General features: G+C 42.4%; 1 protein-coding gene across 1 annotated transcript in view; it reads left to right on the forward strand.

The window, feature by feature from the left end:
* The window catches only part of LOC126299196 (uncharacterized), a 337,615-nt gene that overhangs the window by 294,361 nt on the left and 15,743 nt on the right, over window positions 1–27,511 (forward strand). The window contains exons 2-3 of the mRNA XM_049990977.1: window positions 16,348–16,417; window positions 25,169–25,304. Coding sequence (XP_049846934.1) covers window positions 16,354–16,417; window positions 25,169–25,304 — 200 coding nt within the window. The 5' untranslated portion in view covers window positions 16,348–16,353. The remainder of the gene's footprint in view (window positions 1–16,347; window positions 16,418–25,168; window positions 25,305–27,511) is intronic.

Raw genomic sequence — 27,511 nt, forward strand, 5'->3', positions numbered from 1 at the left:
TTTTTAGTTATATTTCGTTATATCGTTCAATGATGGGGAGATGAAAGTTGGGTTACTATCTTCGCTACGTAACAGCTGTACGCACAGTACAAAGGATACTGTTGCTGTAGTTGGTAGAGATCCGCACGTTGTAATACAGTCATGACTAGGCAAAAGCCAGTCCATCCTGTAAACATTGTTAAGGTGCTGCGCGAAAATTCTGTCGACTTTACATACTGGATAGTGAATATGTAATTGGATGGAGGATGGGCCATTTTCTTTTCTTGTTCACTAAATCATAATGCCCGAATACTATGTGGCCTTAATATAAATACGGCAGAGAAGGAATTGCACGTGGATAAGTGAGATGCAACAGTTCTGAAATGACATACGGAACAAATGAAGCAACTACAAGTCAACACCTTCTCTCGCAGAAGCATCGGTACCACGTATGTTACGAGGTACTTATGACCGAACACTGATAAATACTTATGAGCGTTTTTACAACCGCGATAACGATTTTTATAAGAAAAAAATAAAACGATGTAGCTGTATTAGTTCGAAATCGAACTGAGAGCTAATTTTAGATTATGTCATGAGCAAAAGGCAAGACCGAGGTCAACTCAATTGAAACAAAACACCAAAGTTGAAGATTTTAAACGAGTCTGTAAAGAGGCAGTTTAAGAGATTTAAGGTAGACTCTGGGCACTAGTACAGCAGATACTCTGCACAATTTTGAAGCTTCTTTGCATTTCGTTAGTGGCTTCAGAGTAGAATTTAACAAGAAGTATTTGTAGCAATGTGACGGGATCGCTATCCGGTGTCCTTTGTCTCTCCTTGTGACCAACCTTTTCATGCAAGATTCTGAGCAGCGTGCGTTCGACGCAGTGATTTTAAAACCAACAATATTTTGGCGATACTGTTAAGGTTTGTCCTCATGGTTTAGACAATCTCAGAGAGTTCCTCCCACGTCTTAATTTCACACACGAAAAAATACAATGAAGACGAAGAAAGAATAGTGTTTGCGGTTTTTTGGCGTCATAATGAGACATAGGAGCGATGACGCATTTGGACATTCAGTATTTCGAAAGCCCACTCATATAGACCATGCAGCCAAATGAAAACGAAACAAAAAGAAAAAAGTAAGTAAACTGTTTATTATTTCAGAAGTAATTTCCGTAACTGTCAATTCATTTAGCCCATTGTGCAACAAATGGTTAATACCTTCATGGAAAAAGTGTTTGTGGTTGTCTACGGAAATAAGACTGTACTCCAGAAATATAGAAATCGCATGGGGAGAGATTGGAACTGTATGGACGATGTGTGAGGGCTTCCCAGCGAAACGTCTCCAGCGTACTCGAAACAAACTTGGCAATAAGTGGACACACCCATAGCGAATTGGGGAGAGGTTCCATTCTTCCAGTGTTTTGGAGAGGCACACCAGTGTTTCCCTTGATATCGTGGTGTGCACAGTCATTGGGTATAGGTTCAGGTCACTTCTGGTAGTGATTGGGGGAACGCTGAGGAACAACAGTATGTCACGAACATCCTTCGTCCTCATGTGCTATCTTTCTTGTGACAATCATTTTTCAACAGGACAATGCTCGTCCACACATGGTGCGTGTTTCTGTGAACTGTCTATGTCGGATTAAGGTAGCCGCATGGCCAGCAAGAATTCAAGATCTGTCTCCAATCGAACACATCTCGGATGTCAACTCATTCCCAGTGCCAAAATCTTGTATATTAAGGAGTAGTTACAACAGTTGTGGGCCAACTTGCATTAGGATAGAATACAACGGCTTTATGACACACTTTCCAATCGAATCACTGCTTGCATCAAGGCCAGAGGAGGTGCAACGTCAGACTGATAAGTGGTCTCATACTGCCAAGTTCCTAGCAAATCTCACTCGATTTTATAAGCCCATAACTAAAACCAGCCTCTGCAAAGATTGGCTTTGAAATAAACATCAATAATACATAAATACTAAGCCCAGACAACCAACCACTTTCACTCGGAAAACCGTCTACAGAAGCTGTTGATGAATAGATCTACACTGACTACAAAATTAAACAAGGAAAAAACAGTCAAAATGCTGAAATTACTCACAAAATAGGACAGAGCAGGGCAGCGTTCCAGAAACAAAGATTTATCAAGACCATCAAGGATGTCTCAGATAACTTGAAAGCTAAAGTCTATAAAATATATATATGCGCTTTCTACCATTTACAACCTACGACCTGGAAACTATGACTCTGACTAACGCAAGTGCTTGTAGGCTAAAGCTCACACAACGAGCCATGGAACGACGTATGCTAGGAGGCGGCCACAGAGCTATGATTCGCTCGGAGGAAATTAGAGAGAGAACAAAGATAACAGATGTATTTGAGAGGATTGCAAGTCTGCAGTGTCAATGGATCGGACACGTAGGTTCGACAAGATCACAGTAGGTGCACCTCTAGAACCTCAAGGGAGATGGCTTGATGATGTGAAGCTGGTGGCTGGAACACGATGGTACCAGGTGGCTCAGAATCGAAGGAAATGAAAACATGCAGAGGTCTATATCCGGCAATGGACTGAAATAGGCTGAATAAGAAGAATAAGAAGAAGAAGAAATAACACAGTATACCTTCTCTGTAGCAGGTACACTTCGTCGCCAACGTAGGATGTTTAACAACGCTGAGATGCCACTGACGTCCGTGTATACAGGGGCCCTACTCGCAACCAAACATCAGGCACCCGTACTTATAAGCACAGGTACTGAAATGACTGCAGTTCTATTTCGGAAACACACATTTATCCAGTGGCACACAAATACTCAATTTCAAGATATCGTTGTGCAGTATTTCTAGCCTGTTGCAGTCCTGCTCTGAGACTAAGTCCAGCTGATGCTGAACTGTCGAAGAGCGGCGGATTCTCTTCGCTCATGTGAGCTGCGATGACTGGACCCGTAGCGGCGACTGCGTCTCGATTTCTGAAACACACGCTGAAAGAAACTATGGAGGGACTTTCAGGAACTCTTTCAGAAACATAGTACTGGGGAGACAGTGGAGAGCGCCTTGTATCCTATAGCACAGTTATAATGCACTCGGCGCTATTTTCTCCGTTATGACGACATGAAATAGTTCCGCATTGTTAACGAACTATGCATCCGGCCGTTAGAAATTTCTGGCAGATTCACTTCGCGTGTAGGCTGACCTGTTGACCCTTCGTTGTTGCATGGAAGTCTGTCTTTGTAAAGTTTCACCCCCTTCTGGATGCTTAACTTTTCTTGTACATGAAATTAGGCAGAGTGTTAAGAAGCATAATGTTAAAGTGTTCTTTCGTCCTCCATCAAAAGTCGCAGCACATTTGGGCTCAATTAAAGACGACTTCGAGATGCGGGAACCTGATATTTATATGACTCAGTGAGACTGCAGCAAATATCATGTAGGGTAAACCCCAAGGACACTATCTCCTCTAAGCCAGCAAGTACAATATCACCGAACACGGCATTTCTACTGGCCACTCGATTAAATACAATTAAATGAAAATTGTGGCCCGTATTTTAAATTTTTGGAGCTCCTTTATCAATGAGTCAGTGAAAATGCGACTGTGTGACGGCTTTTTCAGTCGGGACAGTGGCCTACAGTTAGGTGCTGTATGGAGTCCTGTCATCTACATCTACATCTACATCTACATGACTACTCTGCAATTCACATTTAAGTGCTTGGCAGAGGGATCATCGAACCACAATCATACTATCTCTCTACTATTCCACTCCCGAACAGCGAGCGGGAAAAACGAACACCTAAACCTTTCTGTTCGAGCTCTGATTTCTCTTATTTTATTTTGATGATCATTCCTACCTATGTAGGTTGGGCTCAACAAAATATTTTCGCATTCGGAAGAGAAAGTTGGTGACTGAAATTTCGTAAAAAGCTCTCGCCGCGACGGAAAACGTCTATGCTGTAATGACTTCCATCCCAACTCGTGTATCATATCTGCCACACTCTCTCCTCTATAACGCGATAATACAAAACGAGCTGCCCTTCTTTGCACCCTCTCGATGTCCTCCGTCAATCCCACCTGGTAAGGATCCCACACCGCGCAGCAATATTCTAACAGAGGACGAACGAGTGTAGTGTAAGCTGTCTCTTTAGTGGACTTGTTGCATCTTCTAAGTGTCCTGCCAATGAAACGCAACCTTTGGCTCGCCTTCCCGACAATATTATCTATGTGGTCCTTCCAAATGAAGTTGTTCGTAATTTTAACACCCAGGTACTTAGTTGAATTGACAGCCTTGAGAATTGTACTATTTATCGAGTTATCGAATTCCAACGGATTTCTTTTGGAACTCATGTGGATCATCTCACACTTTTCGTTATTTAGCGTCAACTGCCACCTGCCACACCATACAGCAATCTTTTCTAAATCGCTTTGCAGCTGATACTGGTCTTCGGATGACCTTACTAGACGGTAAATTACAGCATCATCTGCGAACAACCTAAGAGAACTGCTCAGATTGTCACCCAGATCATTTATATAGATCAGGAACAGTAGAGGTCCCAGGACGCTTCCCTGGGGAACACCTGATATCACTTCAGTTTTACTCGATGATTTGCCGTCTATTACTACGAACTGCGACCTTCCTGACAGGAAATCACGAATCCAGTCGCACAACTGAGACGATACCCCATAGCTCCGCAGCTTGATTAGAAGTCGCTTGTGAGGAACGGTGTGAAAAGCTTTCCGGAAATCTAGAAATACGGAATCAACTTGAGATCCCCTGTCGATAGCGGCCATTACTTCGTGCGAATAAAGAGCTAGCTGCGTTGCACAAGAGCGATGTTTTCTGAAGCCATGCTGATTACGTGTCAATAGATCGTTCTCTTCGAGGTGATTCATAATGTTTGAATACAGTATATGCTCCAAAACCCTACTGCAAACCGACGTCAATGATATAGGTCTGTAGTTAAATGGATTACTCCTACTACCCTTCTTCAACACTGGTGCGACCTGCGCAATTTTCCAATCTGTAGGTACAGATCTATCGGTGAGCGAGCGGTTGTATATGAGTGCTAAGTAGGGAGCTATAGTATCAGCGTAATCTGAAAGGAACCTAATCGGTATACAATCTGGACCTGAAGACTTGCCCGTATCAAGCGATTTGAGTTGCTTCGCAACCCCTAAGGTATCTACTTCTATGAAACTCATGCTAGCAGATGTTCGTGTTTCAAATTCTGGAATATTCCATTCGTCTTCCCTGGTGAAGGAATTTCGGAAAACTGCGTTCAATAACTCCGCTTTAGCGGCACAGTCGTCGATAACAGTACCATCGGCACTGCGCAGCGAAGGTATTGACTGCGTCTTGCCGCTTGTGTACTTTACATACGACCAGAATTTCTTCGGATTTTCTACCAAATTTCGAGACAATGTTTCGTTGTGGAACCTATTAAAGGCATCTCGCATCGAAGTACGTGCCAAATTTCGCGCGTCTGTAAATTTTAGCGCATCTTCAGGATTTCGCGTTCTTCTGAACTTCGCATGCTTTTTCCGTTGCCTCTGCAACAGCGTTCGGACCTTTTTTGTGTACCACGGGGGATCCGTTCCATCTCTTACCAATTTATGAGGTATGAATATCTCAATTGCTGTTGCTACTATATCTTTGAATTTGAGCCACATCTCGTCTACAGTCATATGAAACTTCGAGCTCTGCGTACCAGAGCTCATTCTGTAATTATACCGTGTGAAGAGGATCGATCTGACATAGATGAGGTGAGCTTTCACCACAGAGGGCGCTCCGAGCAGAACACTGCTTTCAGCAGAAGCGCATTCGCTCGAGCAACCCATGCACAGTCAGAACTGGGTACACCACGCATGTGCCATCATGCCATCAGTGTTTCAAATAGGAGAGCTGAGTGTAGTATCGTCAGTATACACCTGAAGATGACAGGAAGACTGTGCGCCAAATATCGTGGAAACAAGTCACAGACACAGCACAGTTCACTAGAAATTCCATGGAACAGACATGGTTTATACGCACACTGAATGTGATCATGTTGTTATGCAGAGAACAGATACATTTGTCGCAAGTATACACATTTATTAAAGACGAAAACGTGAGCAAAGAAAGTGTGTGAAATTGTGACCAGAGAAATATTTTAAAGGACCTGTTGCATTCTTGAAAACTGTCATACAAAGGGGCAAAAATTTAATAGCTAGTGTGGTACAGTCTGCACACACACACACACACACAACACAGTAACGCAATAGTTGTGGCTGTTTCCGTGTTAATGGATGGTAGATTAGTGAACAAGCTTTATACAGGGTGTCCAGCGAAGGAGTCCCTGATTTTAAAATTAAATACTCAAGAACTAGACGACTGCAACAAACGGTATGTATATTATGAAAGCTGTAAGAATTTAATACAAACGTTATACAAAGGTTTCTAAATAGTTCTAACTGTTGTTAACAGATAGGGCTGAAATCGCAGTACACGTTACCTATGAATAGTGCGCCACAGCTCAGAGCGAACAGTTCCATCGTTGAAACGTAAGAGTAGGTTAGCGCACCGAAGGAAGACGTTGATATGAAGTATTTCATTGACCAACTTTTTTTCCTGGTACTGGAATACCACAGCGTGGAACACAGTCCTAAGGCAACAAGGTGGAGTTTTCAAACGCGATTTAATGTTCAAAAAGAACCCGATGCGAAAACCGTTCGGAAGCTCTTCACCACATTTCAACGGACAGGCAGCGTGGCTGATGATCTAGCGGGCAATGTTGGCCCCAGGCAAACTGCAAAATTTCGAACTAATTCGAAACTTCTGTACAACTTCTGTAAAAAGTTCTTAAGACTTTCCCTATAAGCATACCTTTTGATGCACACTTCTATCGACCTTAGTTCCCGAGATATTTAATTCTGAGACCAGGGATACCTTCACTGTACGTCCTGTATTTGTTTTCTGGAAACACAGGAGATGTTAAATCTGCAAGATTCAAAAAAACCAGCAGTAACGTGCAAACGGAAGATCCATATTCGTGAGATTAAAACTAGACAGTTAGTTAAAGAGTACATCATAAGCTTTTTTACGACACACAGGCTATAGTATGATTAAAGAGTGTTTCCCGACAAGATATTACATTAAACGTACTGCCCCGAAAGATAATCGAATACAGTCACCCCCTGTAAGTTTTTTTTTTTTCTTTTAGTCAGTAGGAACTCTGCAAAATGTTTGCGTTGCAGAGTGACACGTCGCAGACTACGTAACATAGGTATTTCGTAATCCATCATCGCTCTGTTGCCTGCAACGAATTTTCTGGACCGAGGTACAGAGCCATGTTAACATCTAGGTGGCAAAGATCTGGTTACGATGTTGATGACCGAGCGAGGTGGCGCAGTGGTTAGCACACTGGACTCGCATTCGGGAGGACGACGGTTCAATCCCGTCTCCGGCCATCCTGATTTAGGTTTTCCGTGATTTCCCTAAATCGTTTCAGGCAAACACCGCGATGGTTCCTTTGAAAGGGCACGGCCGATTTCCTTCCCAATCCTTCCCTAACCCGAGCTTGCGCTCCGTCTCTAATAACCTCGTTGTCGACGGGACGTTAAACACTAACCACCACCACCACCACCACTACGATGTTGATGTTCTTGTTTGTCATTTGATTATGTGATCACTTGTCGTTTGATACTGGTCTATTGTAGTACGATACACCGAAAAGGATGTAATATGTCCAGATATTTTCCTTATCTAGTGCGTATAATGTTCCGTTCTACTTTGGTTTAATCAGCTCATTGAAAGTCCACATTTGCACTTGGATGATGAGTAAGAAAGGAGCGTACGACAAGATAGCAACTTCTAGTTAGCAATCTAAAGTGTCCGTAAATGCTATATGTGATAACATATTTAGTTCAAGCAAAGTTTTAGCTTTTTGACATTATAACCTAATTTTTCACTCTTTTGAATCTGCTTATGATAACTGTTAGTTACATGCTATTGTTTCTTCAGTGACTTGCTCTACTATAGTCTTTTTATTAGTTAATCTTCAAACATCGATTCTATACAAATGCAGAGTTTTACAGCTTGATCTGTAGTAGAAGAAACAGTTCTTATTTTAAAATAGTTTTATTCGGTTTTGCTCCTTGGAGCTAAGGTACTTCCCTTGGTAGTGACATAAAAGTGCTCTTATTGATTCCACAATTCTTACTTTATGTCGTCATTTTGTCTTCTGTGAGTGCATGCGCATTTGTAAATGTGATGTCTAACCATTCACACTGTATTGTCACACTTACAAAATAAATATTATTACCGCACACCAAAGAGGTAATTCCTGGATCAAATATGCATGTGATTCAGAGATAATAAATACCAGGGCACTAATCCCTTAACTTTTTAGCTGTGTTTCCACTATAGATACGAAAGAAAGATCCCAACACAGTCCCATAAGTACGTCATTTGGATGCAGTTTTGTGTAGTAGAAGACTCCAAAGTCTGCAGCGTTTAATGTACCTCTAAGTGTTGATTGTGTGGCACGCGAAATGTTACTAGTAGGCCTTTACAACGTCGAGTTAGAGTCTCCACAAAAGCTCCAATATCCGGCATTAGCTGTGCGACAAAGGTGGTGCGATGTATGTAACGGAATTGTCAACAGTGCTTACACTTAGCTCGGGAGCTGCAGTTCTGGTAAAGGTCAGAGCAGTTGGTTTGTATGCCAGATCCAACGATATTACAGGGAGGGCTCTGATTCCTGGGAATATGGCGCGTCAAGACTGGAGCAAGAGTGAATTGAGAAAATAATCCTTCAAATATTAATTTTGGTTTAATTTGCAGAATAATTGTCGTCACATAATCATCTGGAGGGAACGTTATAGAAAGAAACCAGTTTGTTGGTGTTGGGGCCGTGGCGTGTGGAAACACACAAAACTTCAGACCCTACTGGTCGGGGAATTACTGTTAAAGTCAATGTATAGTAACCAGAGGTGAAGTTTTCAACCCGCTTGATGGACGATGATGCTAGTCAGGAACGACCTATTATAATGTATGAGTTCCTCATAACAGCCAGGCCTTCATATCTGAATCTTATAGATGCACCAGAGAGGGAAATTGCAACCTGTTAGCTGCTATCAAGGATTCTTCTGAACCTCGGAACAGCTCTTCCTCAGGAATTAAACGGGCTGCCAGTAGGCCTCTTGAGCCCGCTTACAATTTTTATGTCACGTTTCTGCAGTAGTATTTGACAATTATGGGTAGCCACATTCGATATTAACTTCGTTCCATTTTTTTGTAAGGACTTTTTATATTTTGTTTATTTTTGATATAGGACATCTTGTCGTACACCATCAGCTGCACTTCAATACCATTTATTTGCCAAACTGGTATTCGGGTATACAACCAGATTATCATCAGTATCATCTGACTCAGAGGATAAATAAATGTACGCATATCGATGTCAATAACACACACAACAATTTGTACCCATTACAGTAGAAACGTAAGATTACTTGCATACTGTGCATGTCTACAACAAAAGACATCCCCGTCAAGTATAAAATCTTCACAATGGCGTAAAATTATGTGGATCTAGAAAACATAGATATCCGTTAATATTAAAAATCTGATTAGAGTCCTGTTCCTAACCATACCTATAGTTTTTCCGATCGATGTCATTTTTAACCATCAGACTTTAATGTATATAAAATGTTCTGTGCTGTCGAAGTCGATTGGGGTACATTTATTTGTTTATCCTCTGTATCAGACGCCACCGATGATGGGCTATAAGCCCCAATCGGTCTGGCAAATAAATGCTTTTGATGAGCAACTCGTGGTGTAAAACACCATGTCCTTCACCAAATACATGCAACCAGTGGATCACCTAAATATAAGATTGTCTATCTTTCTTCAAATATAAACATTCATTTTCATAGCTTTTGTAATATCGTAGGCCAAATTTTCTTCTCTTCGTCATACTTGCCTTGTCCCGTTGGCCTCCATGTTATTTGGGTTGAAATTGTGTTAGCGACAGTCCCCTCGGGACGGAGTTCATGTAACCCGTTTGTCTGCGTCTAGAGTAGAGAACATCTTCAATTCTGAGATCGTTTACTAAATGCTGGCGCATCGTGGCTCTGAGGCAGGACCCTGGAATCAGCCCGGTATTTACCTAGTTGAATGTGAGAAATCATCTAAATGCCACATCCACGTTAGCCGGCAGACCGACCCGTCGGACGGATTCGATCCCGGGCTGGCGCGCCTCCCGGAATCCTAGAAGAGACGCTGTAACAAGCTGGACTGTCCGGGTGGGGTATCGTAAACCAAATGTGTTGTGAATATTCTTTACCTGGTTCGGCAGCCCCTCAGAAATGTCGTATAGGAAATACGCTCTCAACTGTCCGACTGTTGTGTAGTATGATGACAGACACGACGATAGTGTATTGCTGTTTAAGCACGGGACAGCCTAAAAGCGGATGGGTAATAAGGAGGGCGCGGCCCTGGGCGACTGCTTCAAAAGCCATCGTGGCGCTCGTTAAGGCCGCAGCCACAGACCCTCAGGCTGAGAAAACGAGCCACGGCCGCAGTTTACGTTGCTCCGCGCTTCCAGCCTCCCTCATCACAGAGCTAAAAATTCATCTGGTCCCCATGCTCTTCCTCCTTTAGTCCGTACAATGTACATCATTAGTTTCGGAACTGTAGCCTGTTACCTTGAAGCTTGAAATAGGCTGTTTAATCACAAACACCCTGTTAATATATCGATATATAACGGTAATTACTATTGCCGGGGCTCAAGACCGTTGAATCGGATGATGTCACAACAATTCTGTGATGTTCTGACGAAGAACCTACTCGTCATCGTCAGGCGATGATGTCGTCTGTTTTGCTTTAACAATATATCGCAGAGTGCTAACGACGCCATCCAAAGCCTTGCACGAGAATCTCGGCAGTATTATTGCGTCCAGAAAACATTCAGTATCACGTAATAGGTAATAGTTGCTGCGTATGAGGGGTAGTCTGCCGGCGTTTTGTAATGAGAATATCCCTTCACATTTTATCCAGGCGTAGGACTTGTTATGCACATAGTACATAGGCGTATTTAATTTTTTCAGTTTTACCTTTTTATTATTTTATTTTTGCCTTTTTATTTTTTTATCTTTTTTCTTTCTACAACATTGCTGCAGCAAATTGTTAAACTTATTGTCTTCTTTTGTGAATTTTAATTTCTCACTCCATCTTTTGTAAGAAAGTGTGGTGAGCGTACTGTAAGGTCTTCGGTACACACACCATCACATTATTTGACTTGTCGCTCTAGCGAAGTAGGCGGGTGCCAGCAATATGTCTCGTGGACCTATCGTGGCGTGTTTATCTTCTACCGTTAGGTCAGATGATAGAAATGCCACTTGCACGATCAGAGTAGCAGATTGACGGTGACCAACGTTAAACAGAATTTTGTTAATTTTCACATACATTTATTACAATAATAACAAGCATAAACATTAGATTAAAACTGAAGAAACTGCAAAAAGGTGGGAATTTAAGGACATGGGATCTGGATAAGCTGAAAGAACCAGAGGTTGTACAGAGTTTCAAGGAGAGCATAAGGGAACAATTGACAGGAATGGGGGAAAGAAACACAGTAGAAGAAGAATGGGTAGCTCTGAGGGATGAAGTAGTGAAGGCAGCAGAGGATCAAGTAGGTAAAAAGACGAGGGCTGCTAGAAATCCTTGGGTAACTGAAGAAATATTGAATTTAATTGATGAAAGGAGAAAATATAAAAATGCAATAAATGAAGCAGGCAAAAAGGAATACAAACGTCTCAAAAGTGAGATAGACAGGAAGTGCAAAATGGCTAAGCAGGGATGGCTAGAGGACAAATGTAAGGATGTAGAGGCTTATCTCACTAGGGGTAAGATAGATACTGCCTACAGGAAAATTTAAGAGACCTTTGGAGATAAGAGAACCACTTGTATGAACATCAAGAGCTCAGATGGAAACCCAGTTCTAAGCAAAGAAGGGAAAGCAGAAAGGTGGAAGGAGTATATAGAGGGTCTATACAAGGGCGATGTACTTGAGGAAAATATTATGGAAATGGAAGAGGATGTAGATGAAGACGAAATGGGAGATACGATACTGCGTGTAGAGTTTGACAGAGCACTGAAAGACCTGAGTAGAAACAAGGCCCCCGGAGTAGACAACATTCCATTGAAACTACTGACGGCCTTGGGAGAGCCAGTCCTGACAAAACTCTACCATCTGGTGAGCAAGATGTATGAGACAGGCGAAATACCCTCAGACTTAAAGAAGAATATAATAATTCCATTCCCAAAGAAAGCAGGTGTTGACAGATGTGAAAATTACCGAACTATCAGTTTAATAAGTCACAGCTGCAAAATACTAACGTGAATTCTTTACAGACGAATGGAAAAACTAGTAGAAGCCGACCTCGGGGAAGATCAGTTTGGATTCCGTAGAAATGTTGGAACACGTGAGGCAATACTGACCCTACGACTTATCTTAGAAGCTAGATTAAGGAAGGGCAAACCTACGTTTCTAGCGTTTGTAGACTTAGAGAAAGCTTTTGACAATGTTGACTAGAATACTCTCTTTCAAATTCTGAAGGTGGCAGGGGTAAAATATAGGGAGCGAAAGGCTATTTACAGTTTGTACAGAAACCAGATGTCAGTTATAAGAGTCGAGAGACATGAAAGGGAAGCAGTGGTTGGGAAGGGAGTGAGACAGGGTTGTAGTCTCTCCCCGATGTTATTCAATCTGTATATTGAGCAAGCAGTAAAGGAAACAAAAGAAAAACTTGGAGTAGGTATTAAAATCCATAGAGAAGAAATAAAAACTTTGAGGTTCGCTGATGACATCGTAATTCTGTCAGAGACAGCAAAGGACTTGGACTTGGACTTGAATGGAATGGATAGCGTCTTGAAAGGAGGATATAAGATGAACATCAACAAAAGCAAAACGAGGATAATGGAATGTAGTCGAATTAAGTGGGGTGATGCTGAGGGAATTAGATTAGGAAATGAGACACTTAAAGTAGTCAAGGAATTTTGCTATTCGGGGAGCAAAATAACTGACGATGGTCGAAGTAGAGAGGTTATAAAGTGTAGACTGGTAATGGAAAGGAAAGCATTTCTGAAGAAGAGAAATTTGTTAACATCGAGTATAGATTTAAGAGTCAGGAAGTCATTTCTGAAAGTATTTGTATGGAGTGTAGCCAAGTATGGAAGTGAAACATGGACGATAAATAGTTTGGACAAGAAGAGAATAGAAGCTTTTGAAATGTGGTGCTACAGAAGAATGCTGAAGATTAGATGGGTAGATCACATAACTAATGAGGAAGTATTGAATAGGATTGGGGAGAAGAGAAGTTTGTGGCACAACTTGACGAGAAGAAGGGATCGGTTGGTAGGACGTGTTCTGAGGCATCAAGGGATCACCAATTTAGTATTGGAGGGCAGCGTAGATGGTAAAAATCATAGAGGGAGTCCAAGAGATGACTACACTAAGCACATTCAGAAGGATGTGGGTTGCAGTGGGTTCTGGGAGATGAGGAAACTTGCACAGTATAGAGTAGCATGGAGAGCTGCATCAAACCAGTCTCAGGACTGAAGACCACAACAACAACAAACATTACTTAACTTACATTTTGGAGTAGTCGGGTGTTAAGGAAGCACCTGAGGAAGACAGTGAGGCACACTGTCGAAATATTGTGCAAGTTTGACACGAACATCCGGCAGAACACCCGACTACTCCAGAATGTCAGCATTTCGCCGGGAAAGCATGAAATCATACATTACTTAACTTGATTCTGGATGCTATTCACAATTGACAATCTGAAGGTCCTTTGGTCTTGGCACATTAATCTTATTCTCACATATCTCTGATATTTGACAAAGTGTCTATAGATTTATCTTCATGGCTATGTACAGGAGGCGCAGACTGAAACTTGACTATAGACTGGTACAGACTAATGCAGACTTGTACAGACTGGTGCAGACAAATGCAGACTGACTAATCGGAGGTCTGTACACTCGTGATAATACCTCGCGCGTTCAGGTATCACTGCGCGAGTGTGATCCGCGAGGAGAAAAGGTTCTATGTTAGCAGCAATCTCACTGGCTGCGATACATATTAATACGCGGATCGGCGGAAGCAGAATTTGGTCCGTCTCTAAGGCAGCACCATCTCGTAGTGCGGAGACGGACGAGCGCTGCGCCTGCGCTGTTGTGCTTAGCGGGAAAGTTGTGTACGCGCTGACTTCGCCGAATTATGTACACAACAGAAAGGCGGAGACTTTGATTTTTATCACATATCGAGATGTGCAGCAAAAAGATGCATCCGTACACGGGTCACATGTCACAGTAAATTTGAATAAGAGACTTTGAATAAGAGATTTTGATAGTCATTGACATCGCTGCGCCCGCCGTTTTCGACTATAAATGACCGCTGGGACGCGGGCGCACAGAGACCAAATTCCGAATCGAGATGGAAGCTGCCTGTTGTTTACTGCGGGAGGGCGCACCGGCAACAGATGGAGTTGCGCGCAGTACAAAACAATTCGCACGTGAATGCGGTGCCGGCGTTCTCACAAACTGAGGGATCGCACACAACCCAAGTGTATGAGCATGGCAAACATACAGAGATGGTCAACCGCCGAGTGCAGGCGATAGCGTTCGTCGCAGCAGAAACAACAATGATGACCCTCGATGGAGGGAAAAATGAGAGATGATGAGGTGCGAACGCGAGAGAAGACAAGATATGGAAATAATAACAACAGCAGTTCTGGGCAGAATTTTTGGAGGGCTCGCTTGGATGTAAGGCGAACATCTGAACTGTTCCAAAGCAATCCCCTCCAAATAAATTCCCAACTGGGAAGTATAAATAATCAAAGAACATCATTGTCAAGCTGTCGATAAGACCGTCTTGCTCAATAACTGAAAGAAATGAAACGTGAAAAAGAAAACGGTGCAGTAGAGTGTCATTCATAGTAGAGCGGTTTGCGGTAGCTTATCAGTATGTGCGGTACACGGTGTGCACAGTTTAAACTCGAAGAACTGCGTGTGATTCGAAGAGACGTCGAGCTCAGACCAACACGCCCTCCGTTTGTACGTAGTTTCTGTGGTGGACAGTTCTTGACTTAGAAAATTTACGTGGGTAAGTAAGATTTTGATCGTTTTTGACCGGTCGGTGTGGCTGAGTGGTTCTAGGCTCTTCAGTCTGGAACCGCGCGACCGCTACGGTCGCAGGTTCGAATCCTGCCTCGGGCATGGATGTGTGTGATGTCCTTAGGTTAGTTAAGTTTAAGTAGTTCTAGGTTCTAGGGGACTGGAGACCTCAGATTTTAAGTCTCATAGTGCTCAGAGCCATTTTTGATCATTTTTGTGGACAGTGTCAGATTTTGTCAAATATGCATAATCTGAATATAGTGACAGTCACTAACCATCAAGATCACATGGGGGCTTTGGGCAATGCAAGTGCAATAGTATTTAAATTGTTAGATAGATGTTTTTTCGATAAACAAACGAACATTTAGCTTTGTTACCACTTGAGAGAATTTCCTGTCTGCTACGAGGAGCTGCTGACCAGCTCTTCCCACATAAAGACAAATTCCTTAAGAAATGAGGACAGAGCAAGTTAAATGCGAGTAACTACTCTTTCGGCCCCCTAGACATATTAACTCCGAGCTAATGATTTAAAGTCTTAATCCTGTAAAGTAGTCGGAGGTAAAGTAAGAGCAGAAAAATAAAAAATAAATAAAAAAGAGAGGTACATCACCAGTACTCCCTCCAAGCCAACTCGCTAGGTCGTTCCCATCATTTCGATATCTTGGTACATCTTTACTGAGGGTGTCTGCCGATCTCACTGATGAAATTTGAGAGACTATTTTTTTCTTCCTTTGAGTTAAGAGTATGACAAGTTCGTAAGGCTGTGAGAATATATAACAACGACTTTACATTACTCGTAGCTTGACAACAATGTTCGTGTAACTCTTTCGAGCATGACAGAATCTGCTTAACGCCGATAGAAAGACCGATTTGTGCAGCCAGGTCAGCTTTGGTGTTAAGTGGAATAAAGTACATCACGCTCTCGACATTCCCTCCAAAGGAAAAAGTCAAGGGTAGTTAAATCCGATTCTGACTCTCTGTACAATTAATGTCATGTATGTATATGTTGAAAGCGTACCTGTAATGGTGATCCTAAGTCAGGAGAATTGCTCTTAGCATTTATCTAAAACACTAAGAATTCTCAGCACACCGTGCTACCTTAACTGGGATTATTCCTACAGACTACAGTAACTGGAAACGAAGTTTTTACAAGGCATAGTGTTAGCTGTAAGGCTGCCCTGCTGTGTGGAGTTACTAACAATGGAACGTCGTGTTGCAGATTGCGATGAAGCTGTGCGTCGCCGTGCTGCTGGTCGCTGCTGGCGTCGCCGCCACACTCCATGCTACAGGTACGTGTAGTGCCACCGATGTCAACTAACATTTGTTGTGGGTACAGGAGGTGTACATAAAATGGAAACACCAAAAACACAATTTATACGGTATGGGAAAGCCATTGGCATACAAAACAGCTTCCAGTAGTCTCGGGAAGGGTAAATACAGGTCCTGTATAGATGCCAAGGGAATCTTATACCATTCTTCCCGCAAAATAGTGGCCAGTTCAGCTAACGATGATGGAGGTAGAAGCAATCACGCATTATTCTCTCTAAGCAGACCACAAACTCTCAATAATACTGAGATCTGCTGACTATAGTGGCCGGAGGATAAGCGACAACTCATTCTCGTGCTCACAAAAGCAGTCCTGGAGCTGTGTGAAAAGGGATCCAGTCGTCTTGGAACACAGCATCATCATTGGGGAAGAAACATTGTGCGATGAGGTGGACGTGAAAAAACAAAATGGTCACAAAATCCTTGACAATGCGACCTTGCACAATAACTAAGGGGCTCATGGAATACCACAATCTAGCTGAGAAACGAACCACCACCGTGTTTTACGTTTGGGGCGTAAACTCGGCCAGAATTTGGAATCAGTGTGGAACAAGACTCATCCGACCAAATGACTTTCTTCCATTGCACTACAGTCCACGTTTCATGGCTTTGGAGCCACGTTTTCCAGCTTTTAGAGTTTTCATCACTGATGAATGGTTTTGGAATTCCACTTCGTCCTGCAATTTCTCGCTTCGGAACTCCCTTCACGTTGTTTGGTGCTGACAGGTTTCGAGAGTGCGACACTGAGGTGACTTTTATGGCTGTCGTCCTCTTATTTTTGGTCGCAATACTCTTCAATGATCTCTGTCACGAACAATCAACACACACTTCTGTCAGCGTTGTGACTTTGCGGATGTATAAATCTTCGATACGGTGCCTCTTGAAACCCCAAACATTATGTCTCCCTTGTTTACGGAAGCACTCACCATACAAGCACCAACAATTTTCGCACGTTCGAATTCACTTCACTACTACGTAATGCACTCACAACTACATAGAACATTGTTCTGACCACGACTGATGCTTCCAACATATTGAGGACGTTGTACAGGTGCCGTTCGCGGTCAAACACAACAGCACTATGTATGGGCTTGGCTAGCATATGCATTTATGTTCAAGCAAGCATTTCTCACGATGTTTCCATATTTTTATCCGACCCCTATATGTAAAAGCTCTGTTCAAAAGTTGGACAAACTTCTTGTATGTACACCACGCATGAAAGAGAACGATATGACCTACCTAGCACTGCAGAGTGCCATGTTCTAAAGCTTGCGATACTGCACTTCGTCATTTCGAATATTGAGGATGGAGAGAGTTTTTCATCACCACTATTTGGACAGCTAGGAGATGAGATGTGGAGGAATATGGTTCCTGATCATCAGACTGAATGTCAGTTTCCAGTATAACATTCTATGCGTAATGCGCTTCTAGATTATGGTGTGCCGGTGCGATGGGGAATTCATAAACACAATATTCATTATAGAGTGCTTCTTTGAAAGCTCTCGTCAACCGTATAAGAGTAAATATGAGGTTTTAGTGATGCAAAACGTGAAATCTCTCGACTACTGGCCAGTAGAATTATGTTATGTAACACGAAAACACAACTTTTACGCTGTTCCGCACTACTATATGTGATTGCGTGTGGATCACAAAGACGGAAGCATGCAATCAAAACTCTCTTCTGACATCTTTGAATCTTTCCAGAGGTTCCTTAATGGCTTAGATCATATTATAGCTTTCAGGTCATCCTATGGTCTCATTGAAAGGGAAGGTAGCTCACAGGCTCTTCAGAAGTATTTTACACGACAACGTTCCATTCAGAAGGATGATATTTTTCCCAGCAGCAGTCTTCCTCTTCCTTGCCTGTTCTCGTTTCTCCACGGGCTCTGCATTGTTATGTGGACTGTGACAATGTTAATGGCAGTGGGTGGCCGGATGCCCTTCTGAAGCTATCACTCTCCCCGGAACGAAATCTGTGCTTCCTCTGACTGCGTTTAGAAGAAAACTTGTGATCAAGTGTCTCAATGTTTACGAAATTTTTCGTGTCGTGATCTGATGCGGGAAGTGGGTACCAGTTCGGTATTTCTACATTTACATCTACACCGATATTTCGCAGTCCACCTTGCCGCGCTTGGAGGAGGGTACTCCGTACCAGTACTATACAGTTTATTTCCTATTACCCTAGGAAATAGAATGAGGGGGAAACGACTGTCTATATGCCTCCGTATGAGCCCTAATTTCTCGTATCTTATATTCGTGGTCATTAAGCTCAACGTACGGTGGAGACAACAGAATCGTTCTGCAGTCAGCTTCAAATGCCGGTTATCTAAATTTTCTCAACAGTGTTCCTCGAAAAGAACGTTGCCTTCCCTCCAGGGATTCCCATCAGAGTTCTCGAAGCGTCTCCGTAACACTTGCGTATTGTTCAAACATACCAGTAACAAATCTAGCAACCCGCCTCTGAATTTCTTCGATGTCTAGCTTTAAGCCGTTCTGGTACTGATCACAAACACTCAAAGAGTACTCAAGAATAGGTCGCTGTAGAATCCGATATGCGGTCTCCTTTGCAAGTGAACCACTCTTTCCTAAAATTGTCCCAGTAAACAGATGTCGACCATTGGCTTTTCCTACCACAACCCTCAAATGCTCGTTCCATTTCGTATGGGTTTTCAACGTTACGCCCAAATATTTAAACGATGTGACTGTGTCAGGCTGGACAATACTAATGTTGCCGCGCGGGATTAGCCGAGCGGTCTTGGGCGCTGCAGTCATGGACTGTGCGGCTGGTCCCGGCGGAGGTTCGAGTCCTCCCTCGGGCATGGGTGTGTGTGTTTGTCCTTAGAATAATTTAGGTTAAGTAGTGTGTAAGCTTAGGGACTGATGATCTTAGCAGTTAAGTCCCCTAAGATTTCACACACATTTGAACATTTTTTTGAATGCTAATGCTGTGTCTGAACATTAAGCGATTTGTTTTTCTTACTCATCTGCATTAAATTATATTTTTCTACATTTAAAGCTAGCTGTTATTCCTCACACCGACTAGAAATTTTATCTGAATCATCTTGTACACTTCCACAGTCACTCAATGTCGACAGCTTCCTGTAAACCACAGCATCATTAGAAAACAACCGAAAATTCAAAATGTGTGTGAGATCTTATGGGACTTAAATGCTAAGGGCATCAGTCCCTAGGCTTACATACTAATTAACCTAAATTATCCTAAGGACAAACACACTCATCCATGCCCGAGGGAGGACTCGAATCTCCGCCGGGACCAGCCGCACAGTCCATGACTGCAGCACCCTAGACCGCTCGGCTAATCCCCCGCGGCAAAACCGAAGATTACTGCACACCCTGTCCACCAAATCATTTACGCATGTAGAGAATAATAGCGGACTCATCACACTTCCCTGGGGCACTCCTGACGATACCCTTGTCTCTGGTGAACACTCGCCATCGAAGAAAACATGCTGGGTTCTATAACTTAAGAAGTCTTCGAGTCACATATCTGTAAACTTGTTCCATACGCTCTTACCTTCTTTAACAGCCTGCAATGGGCCGCCGTGTTTGCTTTCTAAAACCGTGCTGATTCGTGGACATTAGCTTCTCGGTCTCAAGAAAACTTATTTCATTCGAACTGAGAATATGTTCAAATATTCTCCAGTAAATCGAGATATTGGCCTGCAAATTTGTGGGTCCATTCTTTTGCCCTTCTTACACACAGGAGTCACCTGCGCTTTTTTCCAGTCGCTGTGGACTTTGAGCTGAGCGAGAGATTCACGATAAATGAGAACTGAGTAAGGGGCCAATGCCTTAGAGTGCTCTTTCAAAACCCGAAATTGCATTCCATCCGGACTTGGTGACTTATTTTTGTTTCAACTCTTTCAGTTGTTTCTGTACGCCAGAGATGCTTATTACTATGTAGTCCATACGGGAGTATACCATGTTGTTCGACGGTCAAATGACAGTATGTTTTTACGGTTCTCCTACGTGAATGATTTCTTCAACGTGAAACTTAAAACTTCGGCTTTCGTTTTGCTATCTTCAACTGCCACACCAGACTGGTCAACAAATGACTGAATGGAAGCCTTAGAATCACTTAGCAATTTTACGTACGACCAGAATTTTCTCGGGTTTTCTGTCAGATATTTTGCTAAAAACCACTTACAGACTCGTCGTAAGTGAATTTACGTCGAAATGCAAGAGGCAGATTCACTCCAGGGCGAGTTCGTCTCCCCGAATCCCGGAAGTGGTGCGTTAACGCGCTCGGCTATCCAGGCGGATATCCTCAGAAGGAAATTATATCATCCAAAATTTTGTTGATAATGATTGTGAACGAGAAAGGTTCGTTTAATCAGCGTGAGAGTGAATGAAAACATTTTCCATGATCCCTACAATGACCGTCTTTGTATGCAACTTACTGGAAAAAAGTAGGGGTCCACTATAATCCTCTAGCATGTGTTACGAAATTGGAACTGTTTCTTTACGAAGAACAGAGTATAATATAAATGACTACCTTTGAGTATTTATCTGAACCGACAATGTGTGGTGTGCAGAACGGCAGTGCTGACTCTATATAATATTAGCGGGCTTTTCGTACTACGTTGTCAAAGTACTATAGCCTCACACCATTAGACACAGCACACAGGTTTGACATCTGACAAGATATTTGACGTAATCTGTAATTTGGTGATTAACAACTGTGCGTCTTCATCTGTAGTCTCAAACTGTTGGGGAAACATTTCTGCCACCAGCATTATTCGAAGTGTGGCGGTCGTTACGGAGCGTCAAATATGTACCAATGATGTATCGACTACAGAAGTCCGGCCTGGTAAAGCGTGTGTCTGGAAACCGCAAGGTCGCGGGTCGAATCCGGCTCGGACGCTCGGTTAGTTTACCTTTCACCTTTTCTCCACTTGTCAATGTCGAGAAGGTTCACCAAAAACGACGACTGGTTCCGTAGGGTTACTGGTGTAAGCTACGGACACGCAATTCGCCTAAGTGGCGTCCAGTTGAAAGATTTGCGCCAGGCCACTGAGCCACACGGGATGGCCAATGAGCTGACTAAAATCATAACTACTAACATATAAATCCATATATATGATAAAAATATATGTGTGTTTGTTCCACATCTCATCCTGAATCACTGGATCTATTTCAGTCAAACTTCGTGCACATATCACTCACTGTTCGGAAAGAACCGATATGAGGGTAAGAACCATCCACCTATCAAAGGGATGGGGGTAGAGGTGAAAAATTAGTAGCTAACGATGCGTGAATACAAAAACTTTATTCATCCAATACTTGGGAATGAGAGGAATTAGTGACTTGCAACAAACTTAACACATAATTTCAAACCTTTAGGAAACATTTTCTCGCTGACAACCCCCACAAAATGATGAAAGTGGAAAAGTTTATCGCTTACTACATTTTCGCTGTTCATGTAGTAAAACATCCGCATCAAGCATGTCGTTTTAATTTTTTACTCCTTCTACTAATAATTTTATTCGTCACTCATTTCGCCTACAGCACTCATATATAGCGCTGAGTTTACCTAAAAACTTATATCCTTGTACGACTCATACTCTAGGAGATATGATTTTATAAACATTCAGCTGTGTGGAGCCAACGGCCTTGCCGCAGTGGTAACGCCGGCTCCCGTCATATCACCGAAGTTAAGCGCTGCTGGGCTGGGCTAGCTCTTGGATGGGTGACCATCCAGTCTACCGTGCGCTGTTGGCAAGCGGGATGCACTCAGCCTTTGTGAGGCAAACTGAGGAGCTACTTGACTGAGAAGTAGCGACTCCGGTCTCGTAAACTGACAAACGGCCTGGAGAACAGTGTACTGACCACATGCCCCTCTGTATCTGCCTACAGTGCGCCTATGGGCTGAGGATGACACGGCGGCCGGTCGGTACTGTTGGGACTAGATGGCCTGTTCGCGAGGAGATTAGATTAGATTAGAGCTGTGTGGAAACGAAAACGCAGAACGAAATTCACTAGAAATACAGGTGAAATACGTGTACAAATACGTATGAGATATGTTAAATATGTGTGAAATGTCCGTATGAAGGCATCTACATCTGCATCATACTTTGCAAGCCACCTAATGGCAAAGCCAGGGATAGGAAACTCCTCTTAAACCTCTGAATCTATTTAAACCAAATTTGGTAGACATAATACTTACTTTCTAGAAAGAAATTCTGTTGGGATAAGAAGCAGCCAACTCCAATTTGGCACGGGATGATAACATGGAGAGAGAATGAGCGGAGGAAGAAATGGACAGAGAGAGAAGGTAAAGGAGATCAGCACAGGTATAGGGAAAGAGGAGATCGACTAAGAGTTGAGGGAGGGGTGGAATGGACAGAGAAAGAGAAGAGGAGGAGATGAACAGAGAGAGGGGGGAGGAGATACGCTGAGAGGGAGAGGGAGAGAAGAGGCGAGGTGGAGATAGAGGGGTCAGAAGGAGATGGGTTTAGAGGGGGGAGGAGGAGATGGGTAGAGGATGTAGCAGATGGACTGAGAGAGTGGGCAGGAGCAGATGGTCTGAGAGAAGGGGCAGTACGTGGTGGACAGGTGGGCAAGACTAGATGGAGAATGAGTGTGGTGGGGGTGGAGGAAGTGGACAAAGAGAAGGGGGGAGAGGGAGATGGATAGAGGGGTGGTAAAGGAGAGAGCAAAGACAAAGAGAGGAAGAAGGAGAGGATAGACTAACAGAACTGGGATACATATACATCTGGACAACGCTGGGTGCTCAGCTAATGACTTTAGAAATATGGTACCATACAGTAACGTAACACTGCTCCATAGCATCTTGTACAGCGACAGTGTTTTACTTACTTCTTCGAACCCTGTAATGAAGCAAAGAACCCTCTGAGAATTTTGATTTTTAGTACGTTGGAGGCAATATTGAGAGCTGTGAGAATTTTTGCACAAAGTTTGATAATATTTTAAAAAAGCGATTTCTCATAAAGCAGGTTCTACCAAAAATCTCTTAAATATTTTGGAAATAATTTGTGTTTGATAATCATTATTTGAGTCACTGCGTGCAATGGTATTTCATTTTTGTGGAATAAAATTTTGTAAATGGTTTTCCGTTTCCAGACAGTAATCCTAAATATTCTGTAATGAATTTTTGCAGGTTTGCATAATTTGGAAAGTCATATACATTGCGGGAATTATATCTTTTGAATTAGCATATGTGATCTTTCACAAAGACTATACATTGATTTTCTTGAATGACTAATTAGACCAGCATAATACCTGCTGTTGGGTACGCTCCATTACAGTATACTTTTAAGGAGTATTTTAACATGCTAAATTCCGAACATTTTTACTTTCTTCATATTTTAATCGTTAGCTTAATTACCTGCAATTTGCTTTATTCACTGTCATTTCTTGTTGGATGATCTTTTTATCATTATCGTTGTCTTCTTCCCCTATTCTCCCCTCCAAGGTGAAGGTTCACATGGAGTCCATTCGGGATCGTGAGTCAAACTGATAATCGACTGTAAAGGACAAGCAGCTAAATTGTGCAAATACGCTTCACGGGTTTGCCGCCGGATCGTAATGTGTAACTCGCACAATATTTCACCGATGCAACTGCTCGATATCAACAGGTGGTGGTAGCTGCTGCTGTCACTGCTGCAAGGCCCATTCAAGACTGATTGCTCACTAATAGCTCATAAATAAACGCACACAAACAGTTGATACACTAAAACAATAAACTAAGAATGACACTGTTCTAAGACTTATGGTACATATCACTTTCCGTTCCAGTCTTATGTTAATGTGATGCTGTGGCTGCCAGGACATTGACCAGAGAATTTAAATAATGAAAATTCAAGGATACGCAAGTGTATGTCTCGTGTGTTCTCCGGAAAGGTGGTTAACACAAGCTGTAGTGTTTTACATCATACCAGAGGCGAAAAATTATGAATTTGGTCGCAGTTCAGTCTGAGGCCCTTTCCATTTAAGTATATTTCAGTCGAGCTTATTTTCTTTTGTACCAATGGTATTTGATGCAGCCATCTATTGGTAACGGTGAAAGACACAGAATTGTATTTATTATGCCGTATTTGTTTCCTAACAGTATACTCGATATGGAATAAGAAAATAATTGAGCTTACACCTAAAAGTAAACCTGAAGTCTGTACATCTAACGACGCGAATATACCGTTTAGTATTTTGTAAACACTCCACTCCGCAGCCTATAGTGATGCTACAAGATGTATTGTGACCAGTATTTGGCTTTCGAGTACAAATGAAGTGGTGACGTACAGTTCCCGATCTCCCAATTGTTCTCCTTACCTTGTGTTAACTGTTAAATCTATTGACAGTTTCTCTTGGAGTGTGGGAATGTGACACTATCGATCGTATTCAGTGTGTTGAATGCAGACATTTAGTATGATGACGCTGTGGGGCCACTCTAAATGAACGGCCCACCCATGTGATCCTAATTTTTCCCAGCCACTTTCTTTATCGTCTTAATAACCCGTAACAGCATTATCACGACATTGCAATGAGAAAGCTTTTCTCACTTTCCATCCTCTCTTGTCATCTAACGGAATCTCTGTTAATGCGGCATATGGTGATGCAGTGTTTAAAATTATTATGTAACTTAGTAATTACAATACTTATATAAATGTTGCTGCTTATTCAGATGACAGAAGAAGGTGTCTAAAATGGCGTTCTTGTTTTTTTTTTTTTGACAGGTGGTGAGCCTGTGGCTGGGGGTGTGCAGTACCAAGGACCTGCGCGGCTCAAGAGAGACCCTCTCGGCTTCAACGCCAGAGGTTTCCATGACGATATTTTTGGACAAGAGTTCGGCGTTTTCCACACAGTGAAGAGGTAAACTATTACCTGTTTAAAGAGTAATTATTTTCAGTGGTGCGTCGCCTTATCAATAACATATTAAAATGATACTTGAAGTTTTTCACTGTATTGATCAAAGTAATGAAATTTGCATTATTCACGTAAACAGAATTATTGACCTATTGTAGGTTTCACTATAGGAAACACCCTCTTTATTATCTCTAAGTCTGTCACCTTTTCGTTACAGAACATGGTCGAAGACTTCCGACGGCTTTCGTTCGATATAGGGATATCAGCCATGAAACACGATTAGGACCTTTTCTTGTTACTATTCCAGCATTCAGTCGTCGAATGTGGCTTCCACTAAGATTAGCACACTGAATCTGTCCAGTCTTCCTGAAGAAAGGCCAGTAACTTCCACCGTTTGGCACACAGGCATATTTCCATTTCATACAGAAGATCTTGCAGCTATGCAGCCAGATATTTTGGCAAGCAACTCCCTCTCCCCCATTCTCGCCGTACGAAATCCCTCTGTCGCGCGATTTAAACCTAGAGTGGGAGGGGCAGTAATGAGCCCTGTCAGATAAAAGTGCAAATCAACAAAGAAAATACACATAGCATGCACACCACCCTCTCTTGACAACTAAAACCGGATATGATTACAGCCAAATATATTCTTGAGGCAACAGCTATCACGGGACGGGTGTGGATGATGCTCATTTGACGCCTCTATTGCCACGCGGGATTAGCCGAGCTGTCTCAGGCGCTGGAGTCATGGACTGTGCGGCTAGTCCCGGTGGAGGTTCGAGTCCTCCCTCGGTCATGGGTGTGTGTTTGTCATTAGGATAATTTAGGTGAAGTATTGTGTAAGCCTAGGGACTGATGACCTTAGCAGTTAAGTCCCATAAGATCTCACACATATTTGAACACTTTGATGCCTCTATTATTTTCATCAACACGAGGGCGGACCTAACGCATGGTCAAATCAAAATTATTCCTCTCTCTAATAACCTCATCAGTTCTCTCATAACACTGCCGGAATAATTTGAAATAAATGCCCAATCTCTGTATTGGAGTAAGCTAAAGGATGGTAAATATTGAGGCATTAGACGGCAATACAGGTTTGCTTATCTGTTGTTGACTTTTAGGGAGCAAGTGCTTTTCGATGGTCTACGCTCCTGGTGATTCATTCACTCATTCATTAATTCATTCATCGTGTTCCGTGGATCCCATCAAGAAGGAAACCTACAGCGAAGTGAAATAGATCAAGATATACGAGAGCGTGCTGAAAAGCAATGCCTCCTAATTTTCTTATGTGAAAACCCTTAAAGTTTTGTTTTATTCAAAACTTTATTCTCTATGTCAACATATTTATTTCTCAAAATAGTCACCTTAAAAGTGAACACATTTCTCCCAATGAGAGCCCAGTTTGTTGACATCGTCACTGTAGAATGTTTGGCTTTGTTGACGGAGCCACAAATTCACCTACAATTTGATAGTGATCAAGCGGGGCAAGCGAAGTCCTCGAAGGTGTTGTTTAAGTTTTGGAAACAGATGGAAATCTAATAGAGCCAAGTCTGGACTGTGTGTAGGATGATAAATGACAGACGTCAGATTGTTGCAGATGTCGCAGTGTTCTTGTGTGGTCTGGCATTCTCATGCTGAAGTAGAGGGTACTCCATGTGTGCACAAACTCTTCGAATTCGAAACTCGATTACAGCACGTTGTTTCTCACGCACCGACGCAATTTACCTTACACACCGCCATCTCTCACGCTACAAACCGAAGTCCTCTATCGGCAGAGGAGTGCAAATATGTAGACATGAAGAATAAAGACGTAGCATGTTAATAACATTTCCTTTGTTTAAAAAAAGCTTAAAGAATTTTCACATATAAAATTCGGAGGCATTGCTCTTTAGCATGTACTCGTAGCACTCTAGAATTGATCACTGTAGGGTTTTGTATGATGCTTCCGTAACAGATTCACTGGTTTTTCCACGAAGTCACCCAACAAATTTAACAAAGGAAGATTAGAGGTCAACGTCCCTTCGACAAAGACTTCGTTAGAAACAAAGCACAAGGCTCGCATTGTGGGAGGTTAGGGAAGGAGGTCTTTTTCAAGGGAATGATTCCGGAATTTTCCTCAAATGGTATAGGATAAAACAAGTACAACTTATATTTGGATGGCGAAAAGGGGTTCGCCGTCCTCCCGAATATGAGTCGAGTGTCTTCTACATCTACAT

The sequence above is a fragment of the Schistocerca gregaria genome, chromosome X (genome assembly GCF_023897955.1).
Source record: "Schistocerca gregaria isolate iqSchGreg1 chromosome X, iqSchGreg1.2, whole genome shotgun sequence".
Lineage (NCBI taxonomy): Eukaryota > Metazoa > Arthropoda > Insecta > Orthoptera > Acrididae > Schistocerca > Schistocerca gregaria.